Genomic DNA, 22057 nt, shown 5'->3' with positions numbered 1-22057 from the left:
ACACATCCCTAAGTCCTTTGGGAAGAATTGCTAGGACCCAGGAAGATGGCCCCTTGCCGTGGTCCAGACTTCAGCAGCTGCCGTTGACCAGAGGGAGCCAGCCGTCCGGCTGTGAGCAGGAGGACAGGACACGGGGACAGGGAGAGCCACAGCCGGGCTTCCCGCAGCTGTGCCCACTGCCAGAACCAGCTCCAGCCAATCACAGCCCCTGAGATGCCAAACAGTGACGGGCGAGAGGCCAGCAGGAAACTGACACCCCCTCACTGGAGGGCCTGCCCAACTGGGGTGCGGGGCACCATCCCCGTCTGAACTCAGTGCAGAGCTCAGCCATCTCCCAGTGACCAAGACACATCACCACGGCCCCAGGGCTGATCCCCGACCAAGGTCAGAACTCCCCGCAGTGTGACAGCCCCCATACCACTCCTGTGGTGGAAGGGACGGCAGGCAGAGACCAGGAGTAGAGTCTTTTTATTAATGGCTGCGTTTTCAAAGAACCGTTTTGTTACCAGGAAAGCTCCCCAGGAAGGGATTGCATTAGTGCAACAAGGGGGAGCCTTGATGCCAGGCTCTCCAGACACTTCCAGGTGGAGACTTTTGGCCTAGGCCGGCCACCAGGGACTCAGGGGCTGGGAGGACACATGGCCCCTCCCCGACCCCAATGGGGCGCTAAGGCACCCAGCCTGCCTGGGTGGGCAAAACCCCATGCCGTCAGCAGGCGGGCGGCCTGCAGTCCTCAACCTGCAGCCCTTTGCTCAGGAGGAAGGCGTCCTGCGTGGGGTCACAACCCAGGAAGAGCTTCACCATGCCCTTGGCATCCTCAGAGCCCCCTGGCCTCAGAATGCAGCTTCTGTAGTCCATGGCAACCTGACGAGAGGGGGCGGGGCTGCAGGAGGGTGGAACACCCCCTTCACTGAGGGTGTGGGTGTGGCCACCTCTGCTGTGACTCAACAAAGGGCAGGGGAGCCGGGGGTCCAGGGCAGGGCCCTCAGAGCCTGGCAGGCCCAGGCGGGCGGCACAAGCATCTAGGCCCAGGCCAAGGACCTCCGTGTTGGTCTGCGCAGCAGGACGGCCTGTCACCTTGCCACTCAGGACGCCATCCTGCTTGAAAAGTGTGTGGAACGTGTCCGTAGTGTACACCTCACTGCACAGGTAGCCATAGGAATGGGCGTCGTAGCTTCCTGCCAGGTGGCCGAAGGTCGCAGGCAGGTGGGTCCCTGGGACACACGCGGAGAGGCTCCTACCCGGCCCCCTGGCCGCGCCATGCCCGTTCCCCAGAGCGGGGGCCTCAAAGCAGCCCTGTCTGAGTCCCCTGCCACTAGAGGGAGTATTGGCCCAACCCTTCTAGAAAACGGGGACCTTGCAGGCAACTCAGTGGAGGGAAACAAAGCAATATTTGCCAACTTTCTGCTGAAGCTCACGAGGGTTCACCCCTAAGCCTCTTACAAGGACAGCTGCCCGAGGCTCCGAGGGATGAATCAGGGCTCGCCCTCCAGCACGGGGAGAGCGCAGGTTAAAGCGCTCACGAGGGAGTGAGCTGAGTCTCCGCACCGCACCGACATGTATGGGCAAACCTCGCCGATGCGTTCCATCCGGGGTATGAAGCCCTCTCTTGCCTCTTCCAGGCTCTCCAGAAAGCACGTGCAGATAGGCCCAACCCACCCTTGGACTCCGCGGGCCACAACTGGAGGGACCAGCCCAGGAACCCAGGCAGAAAGAGGCCAGAGGTCAGCGGGCCTCGGCCAGAGCCCGTCAGTCGGTACCCCTTCACACACCACCAGAGGATCCTCTTGACCTGGGCAGTAGCCACCAACCGACCGCTAAGGTGGGCCCGGCATGCATTTGAATACCTGGCGTGGCTGGGACCCCGAGGATCTCCTCACAGAGGCGGGCATTCTCCTGGGCCGGGTACGAGGGCGTCTGCATGTGCAGGGCCTGGTCCAACTTGGCCAGGATGATCGGGCACAGGTGGAAGAGGCATGGAGGGTGGGAGGAAGGAGACAGGGGACTGGAACTGTGTCCAGGCTGCGCTTTCCAGCCGGGCGGTCCGGGAGCCCCTTTCCATTTCCTCAGCCTGGCCGCACCAGGGTTGGCCAGCCAGGACTTGATGAGCTTGCCCAGCAGGTCCTGGGGGATGGCGTTGCCCGTGCCCCACCAAGACAGGCAGCAGTGCCAGGGCTTCACAGGTCGCGACGCTCCCGGCCCCAGAGCCTTCCCTCAGGTTCTCATCACCATCTGTCACCAGAGACACAGGCAACGTGCCTTTCTTTTCATTTGTCTTTTTTCCGGCTCTCAGCCACGCAAAGGTGTGAAGCCCTGACACTCGCTGCCACGTGGATGCACCCTGAGAACACGATGCTCAGCGGGAGAAGTCAGACACAGAAGGACACATAGGGTGTGACCCCACTGAAGGGAAACGTCCAGAACAGGTAGATCCACAGAGTCAGAATGGGTTCCTGGTTAACAGGGGAAGGGGGCGGGGGAAGGAATGATAACTAACGGTGTGAGGGACATTATTTGGGTGAGGGAAATGTTCCAAAACAGGGCAGTAGTGACAGCTGCACAGCTCAGTAAAGTGTCCCCAAGGGCTCTGGTGCAGCCTGTGAGAGCATCGGTCTCAGGACAAAGGGCTGACCGCAGGAAGACTGAACGAGCACTGGGTCCCAGGCCCAGACGCTCAGCTGGGGTCTCCCCCGTGGGGAAGTCACTGGGATTTGCTGAGCCTACACTGAGACAGGCAGCAGCCCCAGGGCCTCACAGGTCGCGGCTCTCCCGTCCCTAGGGCCTAGCCTCTGTTTCTCATCACTGGCTGTCACCACAGTCGCAAGCAACATGCCTTTCTTTTCATTTGTCTTTTATCCAGCCCTCAGCCATGCAAAGGTGTGAAGCCCTGACACTCGCTGCCACGTGGATGCACCCTGAGAACACGATGTTCAGCGAGAGAAGTTAGACACAGAAGGACACACAGGGTGTGAACCCACTGGGCAGAAATGTCCAGAACAGGTAGATCTACAGAGTCAGACGTGGTTCCTGGTTGTCAGAGGCAGGGGAGGGGAGGTAATGATAACTTAGGGCATGAGGGGAATTTTTGGGTGACAGAAATGTTCCCAAACATGGCAGTAGTGACGGCTGCACAGCTCAGTAAATTGTCCCCACGTGCTCCGGGAGTGCCTGTGAGAGAATCGCTCTCAGAACGAAGGGCTGACCGCAGGAAGAATGAACTAGCACTGGGTCCTGGGCCCAGACGCTTAGCTGGGGACCCCTCCATGGGTAAGTCACTGGGACTTGCTGAGCCTCTACTGAGACTGGCAGCAGCCCCAGGGCCTCGCAGGGCGCAGCTCTCCCGACCTCAGAGCCTAGCCTCTGTTTCTCATCACAGGCTGTCACCAGAGTCGCAGGCAACGTGCCTTTCTTTTCGTTTGTGTTTTTTCCGGCGCTCAGCCACACAAAGGTATGAAGCCCTCACATTCGCTGCCACGTGGATGCACCCTGAGAACACGATGCTTAGCGGGAGAATTCACACACAGAAGGACACACAGGGTGAGAAACCAATGAGGGGAAACGTCCAGAACAGGTAGATCCACAGATTCAGAGTTGAATCCTGGTTTTCAGGGACGGGGAGGGGAGGGAATGATAACTAAGGGCGTGAGGGACATTTATGGAGTGAGGGAAATGTTCCAAAACAGGTTAGTAGTGACGGCTGCACAGCTCAGTAAAGTGTGCCCATACACTACGGGGCAGCCTGTGAGAGCATCGCTCTCTCAAGACAAAGGGCTGAACGCAGGAACTGAACGAGCACTGGGTCCCGAGCCCAGACGCTCAGCTGGGTTATCCCCCATGTGGAAGTCACTGGGACTTGCTGAGCCTCCACTGAGACTGGCAGCAGCCCCAGGGCCTTACAGGGCGCGGCGCTCCCGTCCCCAGAGCCTAGCCTCTCTTTCTCATCACTGGCTGTGACCAGACTCGCAGGCAACTTGCCTTTCTTTTCATTTGTCTTTTGTCCAGCCCTCAGCCACGCAAAGGTGTGAAGCCCTGACACTCGCTGCCACGTGGATGCACCCTGAGAACACGATGTTCAGCGAGAGAAGTCAGACACAGAAAGACACACAGGGTGTGAACCCACTGAGGGGAAACGCCCAGAACAGGTAGATCCACAGAGTCAGAGTTGGTTCCTGGTTGTCAGTGGCAGAGGAGGGGAGGGAATGATAACTAAGGGCGTGAGGGGACATTTTTGGGGTGAGGGAAATGTTCCAAAACAGGTTAGTAGTGATGGCTTCACAGCTCAGTAAAGTGTCCCCACGTGCTCTGATGCAGCCTGTGAGAGCATCGCTCTCAGGACGAATGGCTGACCGCAGGAAGACTTAACGAGCACTCAGTACCGGGCCCAGACGCTCAGCTAGGGTCCCCACCGTGGGGATGTCCCTGGGACTTGCTGTGCCTCCACCGAGACTGCCAGCAGAACCAGGGCCAAACTGGGCACAGTGCTCCTGACCCAAGGGCCTAGCCTCTGGTTCTCAACCCTGGCTTTCTCTAGAGTTGCAGGGAACGTGCTTTTCTTTTCGTTTGTCTTTTTTCTGGCCCTAAGCCACGCAAAGGTGTGAAGCCGAGACATTCTCTGCCACGTGGATGCACCCTGAGAACACGATGCTCAGCGGGAGAAGTCAGACGCAGTAGGACACACAGGGTGTGACCCCACTGAGGGGAAACGTCCAGAACAGGTAGATCCACAGAGTCAGAGTGGGTTCCTGGTTTTCAGGGGCAGGGGAGGGGAGCGAATGTTAACTAAGGGTGTGAGGGACATTTTTGGAGTGAGGGAAATGTTCAAAAACAGGTAAGTAGTGACGACTGCACAGCTCAGTAGAGTGTCCCCACGCGCTCCGGGGCAGCCTTTGAGAGCATCGTTCTCAGGACGAAGAGCTGACCACAGGAAGACTGAACTAGTACTGTGTCCCGGGCCCAGACGCTCAGCTAGGGACCCCCCCCCGTGTGTAAGTCACTCGGATTGCTGAGCCTCCACCGAGACTGGCAGCATACCCAGGGCCTCACAGGGTGTGGCTCTCCCGGGCCCAGAGCCTACCCTCTCGTTCTCATCACAGGCGGTCACCAGAGTCGCCGGCAATGTGCCTTTCTTTTCGTTTGTCTTTTTTCCGGCCCTCAGCCACGCTAAGGTGTGAAGCCCTGACACTCGCTGCCACGTGGATGCACCCTGAGAACACGATGCTCAGCGGGAGAAGTCAGACACAGAAGGACACACAGGGTGTGACCCCACTGAGGGGAAACGTCCAGGACAGGTACATCCACAGAGCCAGAGTGGGTTCCCAGTTGTCACGGGCAGGGGAGGGGAGGGAATGATAACTAAGGGCGTGAGGGAGATTTTTGGGGTGGGGGAAATGTTCCAAAACAAGGCAGTAGTAATGGCTGCACAGCTCAGTAAAGTGTCCCCTCGCGCTCCGGTGCAGCCTGTGAGAGCCTCGCTCTCAGGACGAAGAGCTGACCGCTGGAAGACTGAACGGTCACTGGGTCCTGGGCCCAGAAGCTAAGCTGGACAACCCTTCGTGGGTAAGTCCCTGGGACTTGCTGAGCCACCACCGTGACTGGCAAAATTCCCAGGGTGTCTCAGGGCGTGGCACTCCCGTCCCCAGGGCCTAGCCTCTGCTTCTCATCACCGGCTGTCACCAGAGTCGCAGGCAACGTGCTTTTCTTTTCGTTTGTATTTTTTCTGGCCCTAAGCCATGCAAAGGTGTGAAGCCGTGACACTCTCTGCCACGTGGATGCACCCTCAGAACACAGTGCTCAGCGAGAGAAGTCAGACACAGAAGGACACACAGGGTGTGACCCCACTGAGGGGAAACGTCCAAAACAGGTAGATCCACAGAGTCAGAGTGGGTTTCTTGTTGTCAGGGGCAGGGGAGGGGAGGGAATGATAAGTAAGGACTTGAGGGACACTTTTTGGGTGAGGGAAATGTTCCAAAACAGGGCAATAGTGATGGCTGCAAAGCTCAGTAAAGTGTCCCCACACGCTCTGGTGCAGCCTGTGAGAGCATCGCTCTCAGGACGAAGGGCTGACCGCCGGAAGACTGAACAAGCACTGGGTCCTGGGCCCAGACGCTCAGCTGGGGACCCCCCACCCCCACCCCGTGAAGAAGTCACTTGGAATTGTTGAGCCTCCACCGAGACTGACAGCAACCCCAGCGCCTCACAGGGTGCGGCTCTCCCGGCCTCAAAGCCTACCCTCACGTTCTCATCACAGGCTGTCTCCAGATTCACAGGCAGTGTGCATTAATTATCATTTGACTTTTTTCTGGCCCTCAGCCACGCAAAGGTGTGAAGCCCTGACACTCGCGGCCACGTGGATGCACCCTGAGAACACGATACTCAGCGAGAGAAGTCAGACACAGAAGGACACACAGGGTGTGACCCCACTGCGGGGAACCGTCCAGAACAGGTAGATCCACAGAGTCAGAGTTTATTCCTGGTTGTCAGGAGCAGTGGAGGGGAGGGAATGATAACAAAGGGCGTGAGGGACATTTTTGGGCTGAGGGAAATGTTCCAAAACAGGTTAGTAGTGACGGCTGCACAGCTCAGTAAAGTGTCCCCAGGCGCTCCGGTGCAGCCTGTGAGTGCATCGCTCTCAGGACGAACGGCTGACCGCAGGAAAACGGAACGAGCACTGGGTCCTGGCCCGAGAAGCTCAGTTGGGTAACCCCCCGTGGGGAAGTCACTGGGACTTGCTGAGCCTCCACCGTGACTGGCAGCAGCCCCAGGACCTCACAGGGCGCGGCGCTCCCGGCCCCATAACCTAGCCTCTGGTTCTCATCACCGGCTGTCACCAGAGTCACAGGCAACGTGCCTTTCTTTTCTTTTGACTTTTATAAAGGCAACTCTTGAATACATGTATTTAACATGCAGGGACTCAGTCGTGACTGCTTCATCTGGGGCTTCCTGCCTCCACGGTCTCAAGGATATCCACTTCCGTTGTTTACACGCCCAGTGCATGGGGTTTGATGATGGAAACTGACACCGAGGGCGTTGCCACGTGAGGGTTGACATCAGCAGAAGAATTCCTTGTCGATGGCCTGCCTGAGGACCACGGGAGAGTCCGGGCCCTCCCCGCCCCTTGCCTGCAGCCCTGCGCCCGCACCCTCCTGGGAGCGGAGCTGGTGCATCACTTGCCAGAACTCATGGAGGTAGGTCTCCAGCTCAAGTGATGGAAGGTGTCATGGAGCATTGTGATGAAAGTGGTCATGGAGCATTGTGATGAAAGGGCTCATTGAGCATTGTGATGACAAGAGCCATGGAGCATTGTGATGACAAGGGTCATGTAAGCATTATGATGACAAGTGTCATGGAGCATTGTGATGACAAATGCCATGGAGTACTGTGATGACAAAGTCATGGAGCATTGTGATGCCACGGGCATGGAACATTGTGATGACAAGAGTCATGGAGAATGGTGATGTCAGGGGTCATGAGGCTTTTTGATGACAGGCGTCATGGAGCATTGTGATGACAAGGACCATGGAGCATTGTTGAGACAGGGGTCATGGAGCATTGGGACGAAACACGTCATGGAGCATTGTGATTAAAGTGATCATGGAGCATTTTCATGAAAGGGGTCATGTAGCATTGTGATGACAAGAGCCATGGAGCATTGTGATGACAATGGCATGGAGAATTGGGATGCCAGGGGCCATGATGCATTTTGATGTCAGGGGTTATGGAGCATTGTGATGAAAGGTGTACTGGAGCATTGTGGTGACAGAGGATATGGAGCCTTGTGATGAAAGGCGTCATGGAACATTGTGATGGCAAGCGTCATGGAGCATTGTGATGACAGGGGTCATGGAGCATTGTGATGACAGCAGTCATGGGGCATTGTGATAAAAGTCATCATGGGGCATTGTGATGACATTGGGCATGGAGCATTGTGATGACAAGGGCCATGGAGCATTGTGATGACACGGGCCATGGAACATTGTGATGAAATGGTTCATTGAGCATTGTGATGAAAGTGTTCATGGAGCATTGCGTTGAAAGGGATCATGGAGGATTGTGATGATAAGTGTCATGGAGCATTGTGATGACAGGGGTCATGGAGCATTGTGATGACAGGTGTCATGGGGCATTTTGATGACAGGGGTCATGGAACATTATGATGACAAGGGCCATGGAGCATTGTGATGACAGGGGTCATGATGGGGCCTCGTGATGTCAGGGGTTATGGAGCATTGTGGTGACATAGGGCATGGAGCATTGTGATGAAATGGGAAATGGAGCATTGTGATAAAAAGGGTCATGGGGCATGGTGATGACAGTGGGCATGGAGCATTGTCATGACAAGCGCCATGGAGCATTTTGATGACAAGCGCCTTTAACATTGTGATGAAACGGGTCATGGAGCATTCTGATGACGAGGGCCATGGAGCATTGTGATGCCAAGTGTCATGGAGCATTGTGATAACAGGTGTCATGGAGCATTGTGAGGACAGGGTTCATGGAACATTGTGATGAATGGAGTCATGGAGCATTGTGATGACAAGTGTCATGGAGCATTGTGATGACACTGGCCATGGAACATTGTGATGAAAGGGTTCATGGAGCATTGTAATGAAAGGGATCATGGTGGATTGTGATGAAAGTGGTCATGGAGCTTTCTGAGAGAATGGGTAATGGAGCATTGTGATGAAAGGGGTCATGGAGCACTGTGATGACAGGTGTTGTGGAGCATTGTGATGACAGGGGGCATGGAGTATTGTGATGAAAGGTGTAATGGAGCATTGTGATGAAACGGGTCATGGATTATTGTGATGAAAGGTATCATGGAGCATTGTGATGAAAGGGGTAATGGAGTGTTGTGATGTCAGGGGTCATGGAGAATTGTGATGACAAGGGCCATGGAGCATTGTGATGACAGGGGTCATGGACCATTGTGATCTCAGGGGTAATGGAGCATTGTGATCACAAGCGCAATGGAGCATTGTGATGACAGGTGTCATGGACCATTGTGAAGAAAGTGGTCATGGAGCATTGTGATGACAAACGCCATGGAGCATTTTGATGACAAGTGCCTTTAACATTGTAATGAAATGGGTCATGGAGCATTGTGATGAATGTGGTCATGGAGCAATGTGATGACAAGCGCCATGGACCATTTTGATGACAAGTGTCATGGAGCATTGTGATGACAAGGGCCATGGACCATTTTGATGACAGGAGCCATGGAGCATTGTGATGAAAGTGGAACAGGAGAATTGTGATGAAAGGGGTCATGGATCATTGTGATGACAGCAATCATGGAGCATTGTGATAAAGGGATGATGGGGCATTGTGATGAAATGGGTCATGGAGTATTGTGATGAAAGGGGTCATGGAACATTGTGATGACAAGTGTCATGGATCATTGTGATGACAGGGGTCATGAACCATTGTGATGAAAGGGGGCGTGGAGCATTGTGATCACAAGGGTCATGGATCTTTGTGATGATAGGGATCATGGAGTACTGTGATGACAAGGGCCATGGAACATTGTGATGGCAGGGGTGATGGGGCATTGTGATGAGAGGGGGCAGGGAGCATTGTGATGAAAAGGGTCATGGAGGATTGTGGTGAAATTGATAATGGAGCATTGTGATGACAGGTGTCATGGAGCTTTGTGGTGACCAGTGTCATGGAGCATGGTGAGGACAAGGGCCATGGAGCATTGTGATGACAGGGGTCATGGAGAATTGTGATAAAAGTGGTCAGAGAGCATTATGATGAAAGGGGTAATGGAGTATTGTAATAAAAGGGGTTATGTGGCATTGTGATGACAGGAACCATGGAGCATTGTGATGAAAGGGTGTACTGGAGCATCGTTATGAAAGGGGTCAGGGATCATTGTGATGATAGCGATCATGGAGCATTATGATGATGGTGGTCCTAGAGCATTGTGATGAAAGGGATCATGGAGCATTGTGATGAATGTGTTCATGGAGCACTGTGATGAAAGTTCATGGAGAATTTTGATGACAGGGGTCATGGAGCATTGTGATGAGACCGGCCATGGAGCATTGTGATGACACGGGTCTTGGAGCATTGTGATGACACGAGCATGGAGCATTTTGATGACAAGATCCATGGTGAATTGTGATGACAGGTGTCGTTGGCCATTGTGATGTCAGGGGTTGTGGAGCATTGTGGTGACAGAGGGCCTGGAGAATTGTGATGAAAGGGGTACTGGTGCATTGTGATGAAAGGCGTCATGGAGCATTGTGATGACAAGTGTCAGGGAGTATTGTGATGACAGGAATCATGTAGCATTGTGATGACTGATGTCTTGGAGCATTGTGATGACAGGTGTCATAGTACATTGTTATGACAGGGATCATGGTGCATTGTGATGATACTGTTCATGGAGCATTGTGATGACACGTGAAAGGAGCATTGTGATGACAGGAGACATGGAGCTTTGTGATAAAAAGGGCCATAGAGAATTGTGATGACAAAGGTTATGGAGCTTTGTGATGACACGGGCAAAGGAGCATTGTGATGAAAGGGGTGATGAAGCATTGTGATGAAAGGGTTCATGGACTATTGTCATGAAAGGGATCATGGTGCACTGTGATGACAGGAGGCCTGGAGCATTGTGATGAAAGGCATACTGGAGCATTGTGTTGTCAGGTGTCATGGAGAATTGTGATGTCAAGGACCATGGAGCCTTGTGATGACAGGGGTCATGACAAGGGCATGGAGGATTGTGATGACAGGTGTTATGGAACATTGTGATGACAAGGGCCATAGAGCATAGTGAAAATAAGTGTGATGGAGCATTGTGGTGATAGGGGTCATGGATCATTGTGATGAAAATGGTACTGGAACACTGTGATGAAAGGGGTCATGGATCATTGTGATGATAGCGATCATGGAGCTCTGTAATGAAAATGGTCCTGGAGCATTGTGATGAAATGGGTCAGGGAGCATTGTGATGAGAAGGGCCATGTGGTTCACTCTGATGAGAGGGGTTATGGAGCATTTTCATGACAACAGCCAAGGGGCACTATGATGATACTGGTCATAGGGCATTGTGATGACAGCGTTCATGGAGCATTGTGATGGCAAGGGCCATGGAGCATTGTGATGACAGGGGTCATGCAGCATTGTGATGACAAGCACCGTAGAACATTGTGATGACAAGAGCCATTTAGCATTGTGATGAAACGGGTCATGGAGTATTGTGATGAATGTGCTCATGGAGCATTGTGATGGCAGTGGGCATGGAGCATTGTGATGACAAGGGCCATAGAGCATTGTGATGAAAGGAGTCATGGAGCGTTGTGATGAAATTGGTCATGGAGCGTAGTGATGCAAGGGGTCATGGAGCACTGTGATGACAGGGGTCAGGGAGCATTGTGATAAAACGAGTCATGGAGCATTGTGATGACAGGTGTCATGGAGCACTGTGATGTCAAAGACCATGGATTCATGTGATGACAAGCACCATGGAGCATTGTGATGACAAGCGCCACTTAGCATTGTGGTGAAACGGGTCATGCAGGATTGTGATGAATGTGGTCATGGAGCATTGTGATGACAGTGGGCATGGAGAATTGTGATGACAAGCGCCATGGAGCATTGTAATGACAAGTGTCATGGAGCGTTGTGATGACAAGGGCCATGGAGCATTTTGATGACAGGGGCCATGGATCATTGTGATGATAGCGGTCATGGAGCATTGTGATGAAATGTGTCATGGAGCACTGTGATGTAAGGGGTCATGGAGCATTGTTATGACAGTGGTCATGGAGTATGGTGATGACAAGGGTCATGGAGCATTGTGATGACAGGTGTCATGGATTATTGTGATGACAGGGGTCATGGAGCATTGTGATGAACGGAGTTATGCAGCGTTGTGCTGACTAGGGCCATAGAGCATTGTGATGACAACGGTCATGGAGCATTGTGATGACATGGGCCAAGGAGCATTGTGATTAAAGTGATCATGGAGCATTGTGATTACATGGGCCATGGAGCATTGTGATGACAAGGACCATGGAGCATTGTGATTAAAATGGTCATGGAGCATTGTGATGATTGATGTCATGGAGCATTGTGATGATAAGGGCCATGGGGCATTATGATAAGAGGGGTCACGGGGCATTGTGATGACAGTGGGCATGGAGCATTGTGAAGACAAGTGTCATCGAGGTTTGTGATGACAGGGGTCATGGAGCATTGTGATGACAGGGGTAATGGGACATTGTGATGAAAGGCATACTGGATCATTGTCATGAAAGGGGTCATGGATTATTGTGATGAAAGGGATCATGGAGCATTGTGATGAAAGGAGTCATAGAGCATTGTGATGTATGTGGTCATGGAGCATTTTGATGACAAGATCCATGGAGCATTGTGATAAAAGAGGTCTTGGGGCATTGTGATGACAGGGGGCATGGAGCCTTGTGATGACAAGCGCCATGGAGCATTGTGTTGACAACGGTTATTTAGCATTGTGATGAAACAGGTCATGGAGCACTGTGATGAGTGTGGTCATGGAGCATTGTGATGACGTTGGGCATGGAGCATTGTTATGACAAGTTACATGGAGCATTGTGATGTCAGGGGTCATCGAGCATTGTGGTGTCAAGGCCCATGGAGCTTTGTGATGACAGGGGTCATGAATCATTGTGATGAAAGGGGTCATAGAGCACTGTGATGACAGGTTTTATGGAACTTTGTTGTGACAGGACGCATGGAGCATTGTGATGAAATGGGTACTGGAACATTGTGATGAAAGGGGTCATGGATCATTGTGATTACAAGGATCTTGGAACATTGTGATGACAGTGGTCATGGGGCATTTTAATGTCAGGGCGCATGGGGCATTGTGATGAAATGGGTCATGGATCATTGTGATTACAAGGATCTTGGAACATTGTGATGACAGTGGTCATGGGGCATTTTAATGTCAGGGTGCATGGGGCATTGTGATGAAATGGGTCATGGAGCATTGTGATGAGAAGGATCATGGAGTGTTGTGATGACAATGACATGGAGCATTTTGATGACAAATGTCATGGAACATTGTGATGACATGGTCATGGAGCATTGTGATGACAATGGCATGGAGATTTTTGATGACAAGGGCATGGAGCATTGTGATGAAAGTAGTCATGGAGCTTTGTGATGACAGGGGGCATGGAGCTTTATGATGACAAGGGTCATGGAGCATTGTGATGACAAGGGTAATGTAGCATTGTAATGACAATGGTCATGGAGCATTGTGATGAAACGGGTCATGGAGCATTGTGATGACAAGGGCTATGAAGCATTGTGATGACAGGGGTCACGGGGCATTTTGATGACAGGGGGCATGGAGCATTGTGATTAAAAGGGACATGGAGCATTGTGATGATAAGGTAATGGAGCATTGTTATGACAAGTGTCATGGAGCATTTTGATGACAAGGGCATGGAGCATTGTGATGACAAAGGTCATGGAACATTGTGATGACAAGGCCATGGAGCATTGTGATGACAAGGGCATGGAACATTGTGATGAAAACTGTCATGTAGCATTGTGATGACATCTGTCATGCAGCATTGTGATGACAAGGGCATGGAGCATTGTGCTTACAAGGTTCATGGGGCATTGTGGTGACAAGGGCATGGAGCATTTTGGTGACTAGGGTTATGGAGCATTTTAATGAGTAAGGCTTGGAGCAGTGGCAGTGGAAAGCAGGGTGATCTGATTTACATGTGCCAAACTGCCATCACAGAATCACTGGTTGTTCCTTCCTGCCTTGTCCAAGATTCTGTGGCCGAAGAAGACTGTTTCTTGCAGTGGAACTCTCTGAGGCAATGGTCCAAGGTGAGGAGTGTGTGTGAATTTTGTGGGTCTACACATACATGCATGCCATCCCATGAAGACCCCTTCTCAATGTGTCTCTTTTCAGATTTTCCCTTTTCTAGACTTTTATTTCCTCTTCTTCCCAGTTTCTTTTTATCTGGAAGACAGCCTCTCCATTAAGCTGATATTGTGGTTGATAGTGTGTAGCTATCCATGGAGTCCCTTTTACCAGAATAGGGTATGACAGATCCTAGGTCAATAAATCTGAACTTTTGGCTAGAAAATTTTATCCAGATTGTTATGTTCCATCAACCTCGGTTCTTAGAAATCATAGGCCTGGAGTTTTAAAACTTGTCTCTGAGTTCTAAGAGCCAATGTAAAGTATGATCACTGACGGTTTCTTTTTCACTGTCCTTGTGTTCTACAGTCATGATTTGAGATCACAAGGAGACCTCTTTGTCCTGGAGGAGAAATAATTTGAGTTTGGGTTATTAGATTTTATTTCTACTTCTCTGAGTATTTGGATGAATTGCCCATGAATTGAGAACAAATCAGAGCCTTACACTCATGACTTCTTTATGTAATTTTTCAGTCCTCTCCTTGAAGACAACAACAAAGTAACCCCCAACCTTACAGATGGTGTTAGTCATCCTGATAATGCACCTCAGATAATATCTCAAGTCGGGATCCAGTTGCACTTGCTTTGTGCGACAGGTATTCGAACGACAAGCTGCAGATACATTGACATTTGCTAAATCAAATTAGTTTTAAAATGCACTGGAGTGGCTTGCCATTTGAAAGTAATTGATGTTAAGCCCCTAAAATTAAAAAAATGATTTGCAAAGAAAACAATCACCCCAAATGTATCACTCACTTTGTAGAGGCTGACTTTGCAGTCTCAGGGAAGGCACTGTAGTAAGAGCAAGAAGACTTCCAGTTCTAGGCTCACATCTCCCATGAGCTAAACTGGTGACTTTAAGTAAGTTAATTGAATTTCTCTGTGTCCCCAAACTTCTCAGCTAAAAACTTGGATTTGCTCATTCAACAAATGAATTAGGACCTCCCATGATAGATAGGTGAAAATAAGGACTAGCTCTCAAAGAGCTCACAGATGAGATGGGAGACCAAGTGACCAAGTGTATTCTAAGATAGCTGTTGGTCCAGGAGCTAGTGACGTGCTGCAGAGGCCCCTGATGCTGCCTACCAGGGAAGGAGGTGATTGGAAGTTTCTGGAGGAGGTAAATTTATGGATAAAAAGACCATGGACCGGATAGGTTAGTCAATTTTCCTAAATCCCCTTAATTAAAGTTTTGGTTTCCAGGCTGATGGTCTTTTCCTTTGAATATGAGAGCATAATTTAAAATGTAAAGCTTTTTTACTATTATGTTGAGAGTGTGTTTGTAGTAATAAAAACATCAATAATAATAACTAAGATTTTGTGCTAGGCATTGTTACCAGAGTTTACATGTGTTTAGTCATTAAATTCTCTTAACATACAATGAAGTAGGTATTTTGAAGAAATTAAGCACAGAGTTCAAGTAACTTGCATAGCATTGCACAGCTAATGATGGAGCTGGGAAAGCATTGTGCTTGGTGCTTCACATATGTTGTCTTCTTTAATCCTTAAAATAACTCAAACAGGTAGCTTTATTAGCCTCACTTCACAGATGAGAAAATGAAGGCACAGAGAGTTTAATTAACTTTCCCAAGATCACACAGTAATTAGGGGAGCTGGGATTTGAACCTAAGCAGTCTGGCCCCAGAACCTAGACCCTTACCTTCTGTTCACTTAGTTTAAAGTGGTTGAATCTGTTCTGCAAACGCGAGTAAGACCACTGAAACTTATTTCCAGTTTGACACTGCCATCTCAGCTAAGGTGAATCTCTGCTCCTCTGTTTCCCATCTGTAACTGAGGAATATTACTCATTATCTTAAGTGTTTATGCATATGTCTATTTTTTTTCCATTAGACTTGTGACTTCTCAGGGACAGGGGTGATACAACGTACTCATCTTTATATTTCCAGCACCTTGTACAGTGTCTTATGCCTAATAAGGACTCAGTATTCAAAACAGACCTGAATGAATAATTTCCCATCATGAGAATTTGAAAACTGTTTGCAAGAAAATATCCACAAATTATTTCTGGCCTAGAGATTGCCAAGTGGGGTCCTCCTATGGTTTGATCCATCTCTGCATCTTTAGAATTTGAGACAGGTCTTGGTGTATAGAAAACATTAAAAAAAAATCCATGAATGAATGAGTGGCTTAGTAAGGGAGGCAAGAGGTGCAAATAAGAATCATTGCAGCTTTTGGGAAACTGTCCATGGGAGAGGTGATAGCAGTCTCTGGGAGAGGGAGCCCAGGTTCCTTGCAGAGACCCCCAGCAGGCAGCCTTCGAGGCAGCTGATGGAAGGGAGGTGTCCGCTTGAGGTCAAGGCAAGTGATATTCTGCACTGACAGCTACTCATTTGACCCTCAGGGGTGCTTATTTCTGACAGAAGCATTTCTTGGTTTTAGAAGATACTTCACCCCTTTACAACCTGTGTAATTGCTATTGGAATGCTTTGCCCTGGTAGTGTCTTAATTAGGTCAAATTTTATACCAAGGGCTTTAACTTAACGCTGCATTTGCAATTCTAAGACCCCCTACTCTTGGCACTGCCAGGAAACACATTTCCTAGATGTGGGACACCCTGACCCAGAGCTTGTTTTTGCATTCTTCCACGAGGAGGGGTGGGGTGGGGACAGGATCTGGGGAGCCAGGCAAAAGGAGACGTGTGTCAGGAGAATAATCTCAATGCTTCTAGAAAGAAAAGCCCACCTCTAAGTTACCCCGCTCCAAACGCTGTTTGGATGGAGATTGCTTGGATAATTGCAGGATCTGAGGCTGTTCGCGTTTAGTTAAATTATATAGTTTTGCTCTCTGTGGGTTTTACAAAAAAGCCACCTTTTTATTATCTGCCTTTCATCAAGCAGAACATGCCCCTAGAGTCACCTTTCCTCTACCCACCATGCCACCCCAATAACGAGAAGGAAGCCATCTGCCAAGAAAACAAACACAATATAAAAATTACACAAATACATAATCCCCAACCCAGAAGGGAAGGAGCAGCTGCCACCTGGTACCAAGCAGAGAACAGTTTAATATTTCTCCAGAATAGAAGGTCCCCCAACAGGCCATAATTCCTCTATGGGATGGGGCGGCTGAGGGGATGTCAGGGATGGGAATCACCTCCAAGGTCTGGGTCTAAATAGGGACATAATGGGAATCAGTTCAGCGGGCTCAGTGTTGCTGTCCCCTGTCACGGGGTGCATTCAGGAGGCATCTGAGGAGGCCATTTATCTGTCACCGGAAAGGGGAGAGGAGCGGGGAGATAGGAGGCAATTGGAAATGAGCATCACTGGGGACTTTTCCTCCAGCTGGAAGTGTCACCAGAGAAATATGGAGCACAGCCATCCCCAAGGTAAGGTAAATGGGGGCTCTTGCCCCTGGCCTTGGGGAGTGGTGCCTGGGAGAGATGAAAATCTGCTCTATCGCATTTCAGACAAGCCTCTTTTCTTACTCCTGATCTGGTCTTGGATTGGGATAAAATTTTACTCCCCTTGCCTGAGAAATGCACTTTCCAATCCTTCAGTAGACTCAAGGCTTGCACTGATTTATATATAACTTGTATCTAATTCCTTAATCAAATGCTCTCCGACTGAATAGGAATGCAGTTATTAGAAATTGTGCAGTGCATGAGAGCGAGTCAATCTTCCATTTTATTGATAAATCAGCATGTTAAAACAACGATGCCAGCCGACATGAGAGTTCTTTCTAAGGAAGAGGCAGTTTACAGAGATGTGTAAATCAGAAGTGTCCTTACGCTGTGGTTGGGGAGACATGATATGGCAAAATGTCTACCAATAAAGTAGAGTATTACAGCAAATTACCCAGTTTATACATGCAGGCAAAGCTTCGTTTCTCTTGCCATGTTTGAGAGCTGATAAAGCTTGCAAATGTGATGGGAGGCACTATTTCTGCTTCTGTGCAGCTGTTTATCAGCAGCTTTTAAACACATTTTCACATATTAATGAGGTGGCATAGCAATTCCAGAATTAGAACAGTGGGATGTATCATTGTCTGCCTTATCTGAAGATATGCCTGCTGTCAGCATCATTACCAGGGTGTGTACCACGGAAGATGGAAATTTTGGTGGATGAATCATGTGCACGTGAGCTCTCCTTCCCTGTGCCCTCAACCCCCTCATCTCTGATCATACCTGCATTGTCCCTGGCACTATTATTTGCAGGTCTTGCTGCATTTTGCAACTTTGTCTTTTTGTTTCATTTTTTCTTTTATTTTAATCAAAGTATAATGGTCTTATTATATTAGTTTCAGGTGTAAAATAGTGATTCAATATTTTTATACTTTATAAAATGATCACCATGATAAGTCTAGTTACCACCTGTCACCATATAAAGTTATTCCAATATTATTGACTATATTCCCTATGCTGTACATTACATCTCAATTATTTATTTTATAACTGGAAGTCTGTACCTCTTAATCTCCTTCACCTATTTTCACTCATCCCCCCTCCCCCTCCCCCTGGCAATCACTGGTTTGTTCTCTGTATCTGTGAGTATGTTTCTGTTTTGCTTTGTTTTCTTTTTTAGATTCCACATAAAGTGAAATCAGATGGTATCAATATTTGTCTTTCTCTGTGTGACTTATCTCACTTAGCAAAATGCCCTCTAGGTCCATCCAGGTTGCTGCAAATGGCAAGACTTCATTCTTTTTTATGGTGAGTAATATACCATTACATATCTATATCTATATCACACCTTCTTTATCCATTCATCTATTGATGGATACTTAAGTTGCTTTCATGTCTTGGCTATTGTAAATAATGCTGCAATGAATATTGTGTCATGATTTATGTGTCAATAGGTCTTGAAAATTCTTCTTTCCTTCTCCATTTTCTAAAATAGTCCCTGGCGTTTAATAGGTACTCCATAAATATTTAATGAATGAATGAGTGAGTGGGTAGGTGGATAGATGAAAGTGTTTGTTTCCTCAGAGATGAACCTCTGCAGGCACAGTCTACCTGTCATTGTGGCTTCAAGGAACAAAATAGGTATGAGACATGGTTTTCCTTGAATTTGCATACAAATGGTAAAATGGCAAATGAGATCTCTGAATTAAGAGCCATCAGAGAACTTACAGAGCATTTAACCTGGAGATTTCCAAACACAGGTCTGCAGCTGGGGCCAGAACAATGCAAAGTTTTCATCAGTTTGCAATGAGATGAGAAAATTAAAAATGTAGTGAGTGTTCATGGATCTACATGAATTCTCTGCTAGAATCCTTAGATTAGGTCTTTCTACTTTATTTGGCATTAAAACATCCTTTCTTTATAAAATGATGGTAATAGTGGATGCTAGCCTTTACTTGGCAAAATGAAAAGATCCTAAGTCCCCCACATTTTGGGAGGTTGGGGAGGGGAAGTTTAATTTGTCTGTGAAATCCCAAAATCTGGAGCCATGGTTTAACTCATCTCTGTCTTTTGAAAAATATTCACTGAAATCACCCTTTTGGTCTTAAGTGAGACACTGGGCTGCTTAAAAGAATTAGCTCATTTCAGCAAATGATAAGACACCTCAAGCCCTGCAGGCACCTCTCTGTCTTGTCTCTTCAGAGCAGGGATCCAGGCTGGGCCACATGAGTCTTGCAGTAATGCCATGACTAGGCTATAGGAGATTTCCTAAATCTAGGTCAGTCCCTGTAACAGGAGCACAGAAGCCAATACATTGATGTCTAATACATTTTCTTCTGCTGCAGACGTAGTTGCTACTTTGTCTTTAGGTGGAACATATATATGCTCCGACTGTGTAAATACAGAGCCCCTCTCTGAGCTATGAGAATTCTGGTTGGTGTGGAAATAAAAGACTCTGCATAGACACATCTGCACAATCACGTCTCCTTTCTCTGAATCCCCGCAGCTCTTACTATTTATGCCACACCACATAGCCCTTGGTTTTTACATTGTCTTCTGTGCTCTGTTTATTACTGACAAGTCTTATCTCCCCTAAAGAATGGGAGCACTCTATTTGAATCCTGTTATTAATTGATAAATTTTTTTTTGTCAACACAATCTTTTTTGGAGGTTGTTGGCCGCTCATGGTCCTACATATGTCGGGGAGATCAGAGATTCTGTCGACCTGGTTTCCAGCCCTGGCTCTGTGACTGATGGATGACCAGTGTATGAGTGAGCACTGACTCTCGCAGCACCTGGATCCCTGTCACTAAGAGGGAGTAACAGCACTGACCTGCCTCACGGAGCAAAGTGTCATATGCATTAACTGCCTAATGATGCTAGAGCTCTTTGAGAATATAAACGTGAAACATTATCATTATGGTTAATACTAGTCTTTGGTTTTCAAGGTTTTTTTTCCTCCAAGAGGAGAGGCAGAAAGATTATTTAAAGAAACAGTGAATAGAAGGCTACAGTTTGTTCTTAATTCATGACTGACTTTGATCAGAATGGCATAAGCAGTGGGAATGCAGTCTTGAAGTCCTGAAGGTAACTATTTCTACTTCAGGGCATGAAGACTTCTCTTTCTCCTCCTCCCATCAAGGAAAGAAGAAAGAAAGAAAAAGCTAGGAAAGCTAATGTTCTTAAAAAATAAGATGATTTCCATATGTCAGGTATGGAAATAGTGTTTCCTAAAAGCTCCTGCTACAAAAGAGGCCAAGCTGAGTAGACAGAGCTGGCCTTAGTCTTGAACATCTTGCCATGGAAGGACCCAGAAGCAGGAGAGACTGCAATGATTTTTTAAAGTCCCTACAGTTTTTTTAGAATTTCAAGAGTGAAAGGATTCTTGGAGATACAAAAATCCTTACTCAGTGTCCTTTCCACTTGTGACAGGCATCGGTGGATCCCCAGTGGTATGTCTCCCATTGCTTCTGTAACAAATTACCACAATCTTAGTGGCTTAAAGCAACACAAATTTATTATCTTGCAGTTCTGGAGCCCACAAGTCTGAAAAGAGTCTTAAGGGACTAAAATGAAGGTGTTAGCAGGGCTGGTTCCTTCTGGAGGATCCGGGGGAGACTCTGTTCCTTGCCTCTTTCAGCTCTGGTGGCTGCCCACATTCCTCGGCTTGTTGCCGCATCACTGCAATCTCTGCTCCCATCATCACATGGCCTTCTCTTCTCTATCAAATCTCCCTCTTCCTCCCTCTTGTAAGGAGCCTTTTGATTACATTGGACCCACCTGGATAATCCAGGATAATCTCCCCATCTCAAAATCCAGGCCAAGGGAAGAGTAACAGCCATGAGGTCAGCACGCTGCGCGGGATGCAGGGGGAGGGGGCAGTAGGAGAAGAGCTCGCTGAAGGGTGCGGCAGGCGGGTGGGGTGGGTTGGGGGGTGGTGGGCAAGGTCATATAGGATTATGGGCCAAGGTCAAGACTTTGGCCTTCACTCTAAGTGAGAGGGAAACTACAGTTGGATTTTGAGCAGAGGAATGACTGACATGATCTGACTTGCATTTTTCCGGGACCACTCTGGCTTCTGGGTGGAGACAGGAGGCTCTTGCAATAATCTAGGCAATAGGTCATGGTGGTTGGATCAAGGTGGTGGGAAGTGGTGGATTTCTGGATATATTTTAAAGGTTGAGCTGTTAGAATTTGCTGATGAATTGGCTGTGGGGTGTGAGAGAAAGACAGGAGTAAAAGTTGACTCCTAGGTTTTTGGTTTTAGCAGCAGGAAAATGGGGAAAAACTGCAGGAAGAGAGAGATGTGGGAAGAAGATGGAGAGTGTAGTATGGACATATTAGGATTTGAGATTTACAGGTGGAGATGTGTCAAGCTATGCAGCTGGATTTGCTAGTTTATAGTTCAAAGGAGAGGTAGGGAAAGTCTTCAGAAAATAAATACTCAAAATCTATAAAGCCTGCTTACTTGTTAAAGGACAAAGGAGAAGCCCTTTAATACGACATCTAGGATTTTCTATGGGTTGGTTTTAGCCTCATCTCTCATTGAGCTCCTACACCCAAGGTTTCAATCACTGATATTTTTCAAAACCCCTTGCCCTTTCATGCTTCATTTTCTCTACTTGTGCTGTTCCCTCCACCTGGAATATGCATCCCTCCCTTGCCACCAAAATCCTGTTCATCCTTCAAGGCCTGTGAGCCTCTTCTGATTGCTTTAGTTGAAATCCATCATGCCCTCCTCTGTGCTCCCAGGTAGA

At 48.6% G+C, this 22057-nt stretch overlaps 1 protein-coding gene across 1 annotated transcript; it reads right to left on the bottom strand.

Annotated features, from left to right (window-relative positions):
- Positions 1–708: 708 nt before the first annotated feature.
- On the bottom strand, positions 709–21000 carry LOC103014969 (thimet oligopeptidase-like). Its single transcript, XM_057558037.1, has 5 exons — positions 20932–21000; positions 2082–2175; positions 1848–1976; positions 1078–1214; positions 709–864 (listed from the first exon to the last, which is right to left on the bottom strand). The coding sequence occupies exons 1-5, from the start codon at positions 20998–21000 to the stop codon at positions 709–711; spliced, it is 585 nt and encodes a 194-aa protein (XP_057414020.1).
- Between the last annotated feature and the right edge of the window lie 1057 nt (positions 21001–22057).

Source organism: Balaenoptera acutorostrata, chromosome 1 (genome assembly GCF_949987535.1).
Source record: "Balaenoptera acutorostrata chromosome 1, mBalAcu1.1, whole genome shotgun sequence".
Classification (NCBI taxonomy): domain Eukaryota; kingdom Metazoa; phylum Chordata; class Mammalia; order Artiodactyla; family Balaenopteridae; genus Balaenoptera; species Balaenoptera acutorostrata.
Note: the sequence above shows the minus strand (reverse complement) of the source record. Positions and strands in the feature narration are given on the sequence as shown.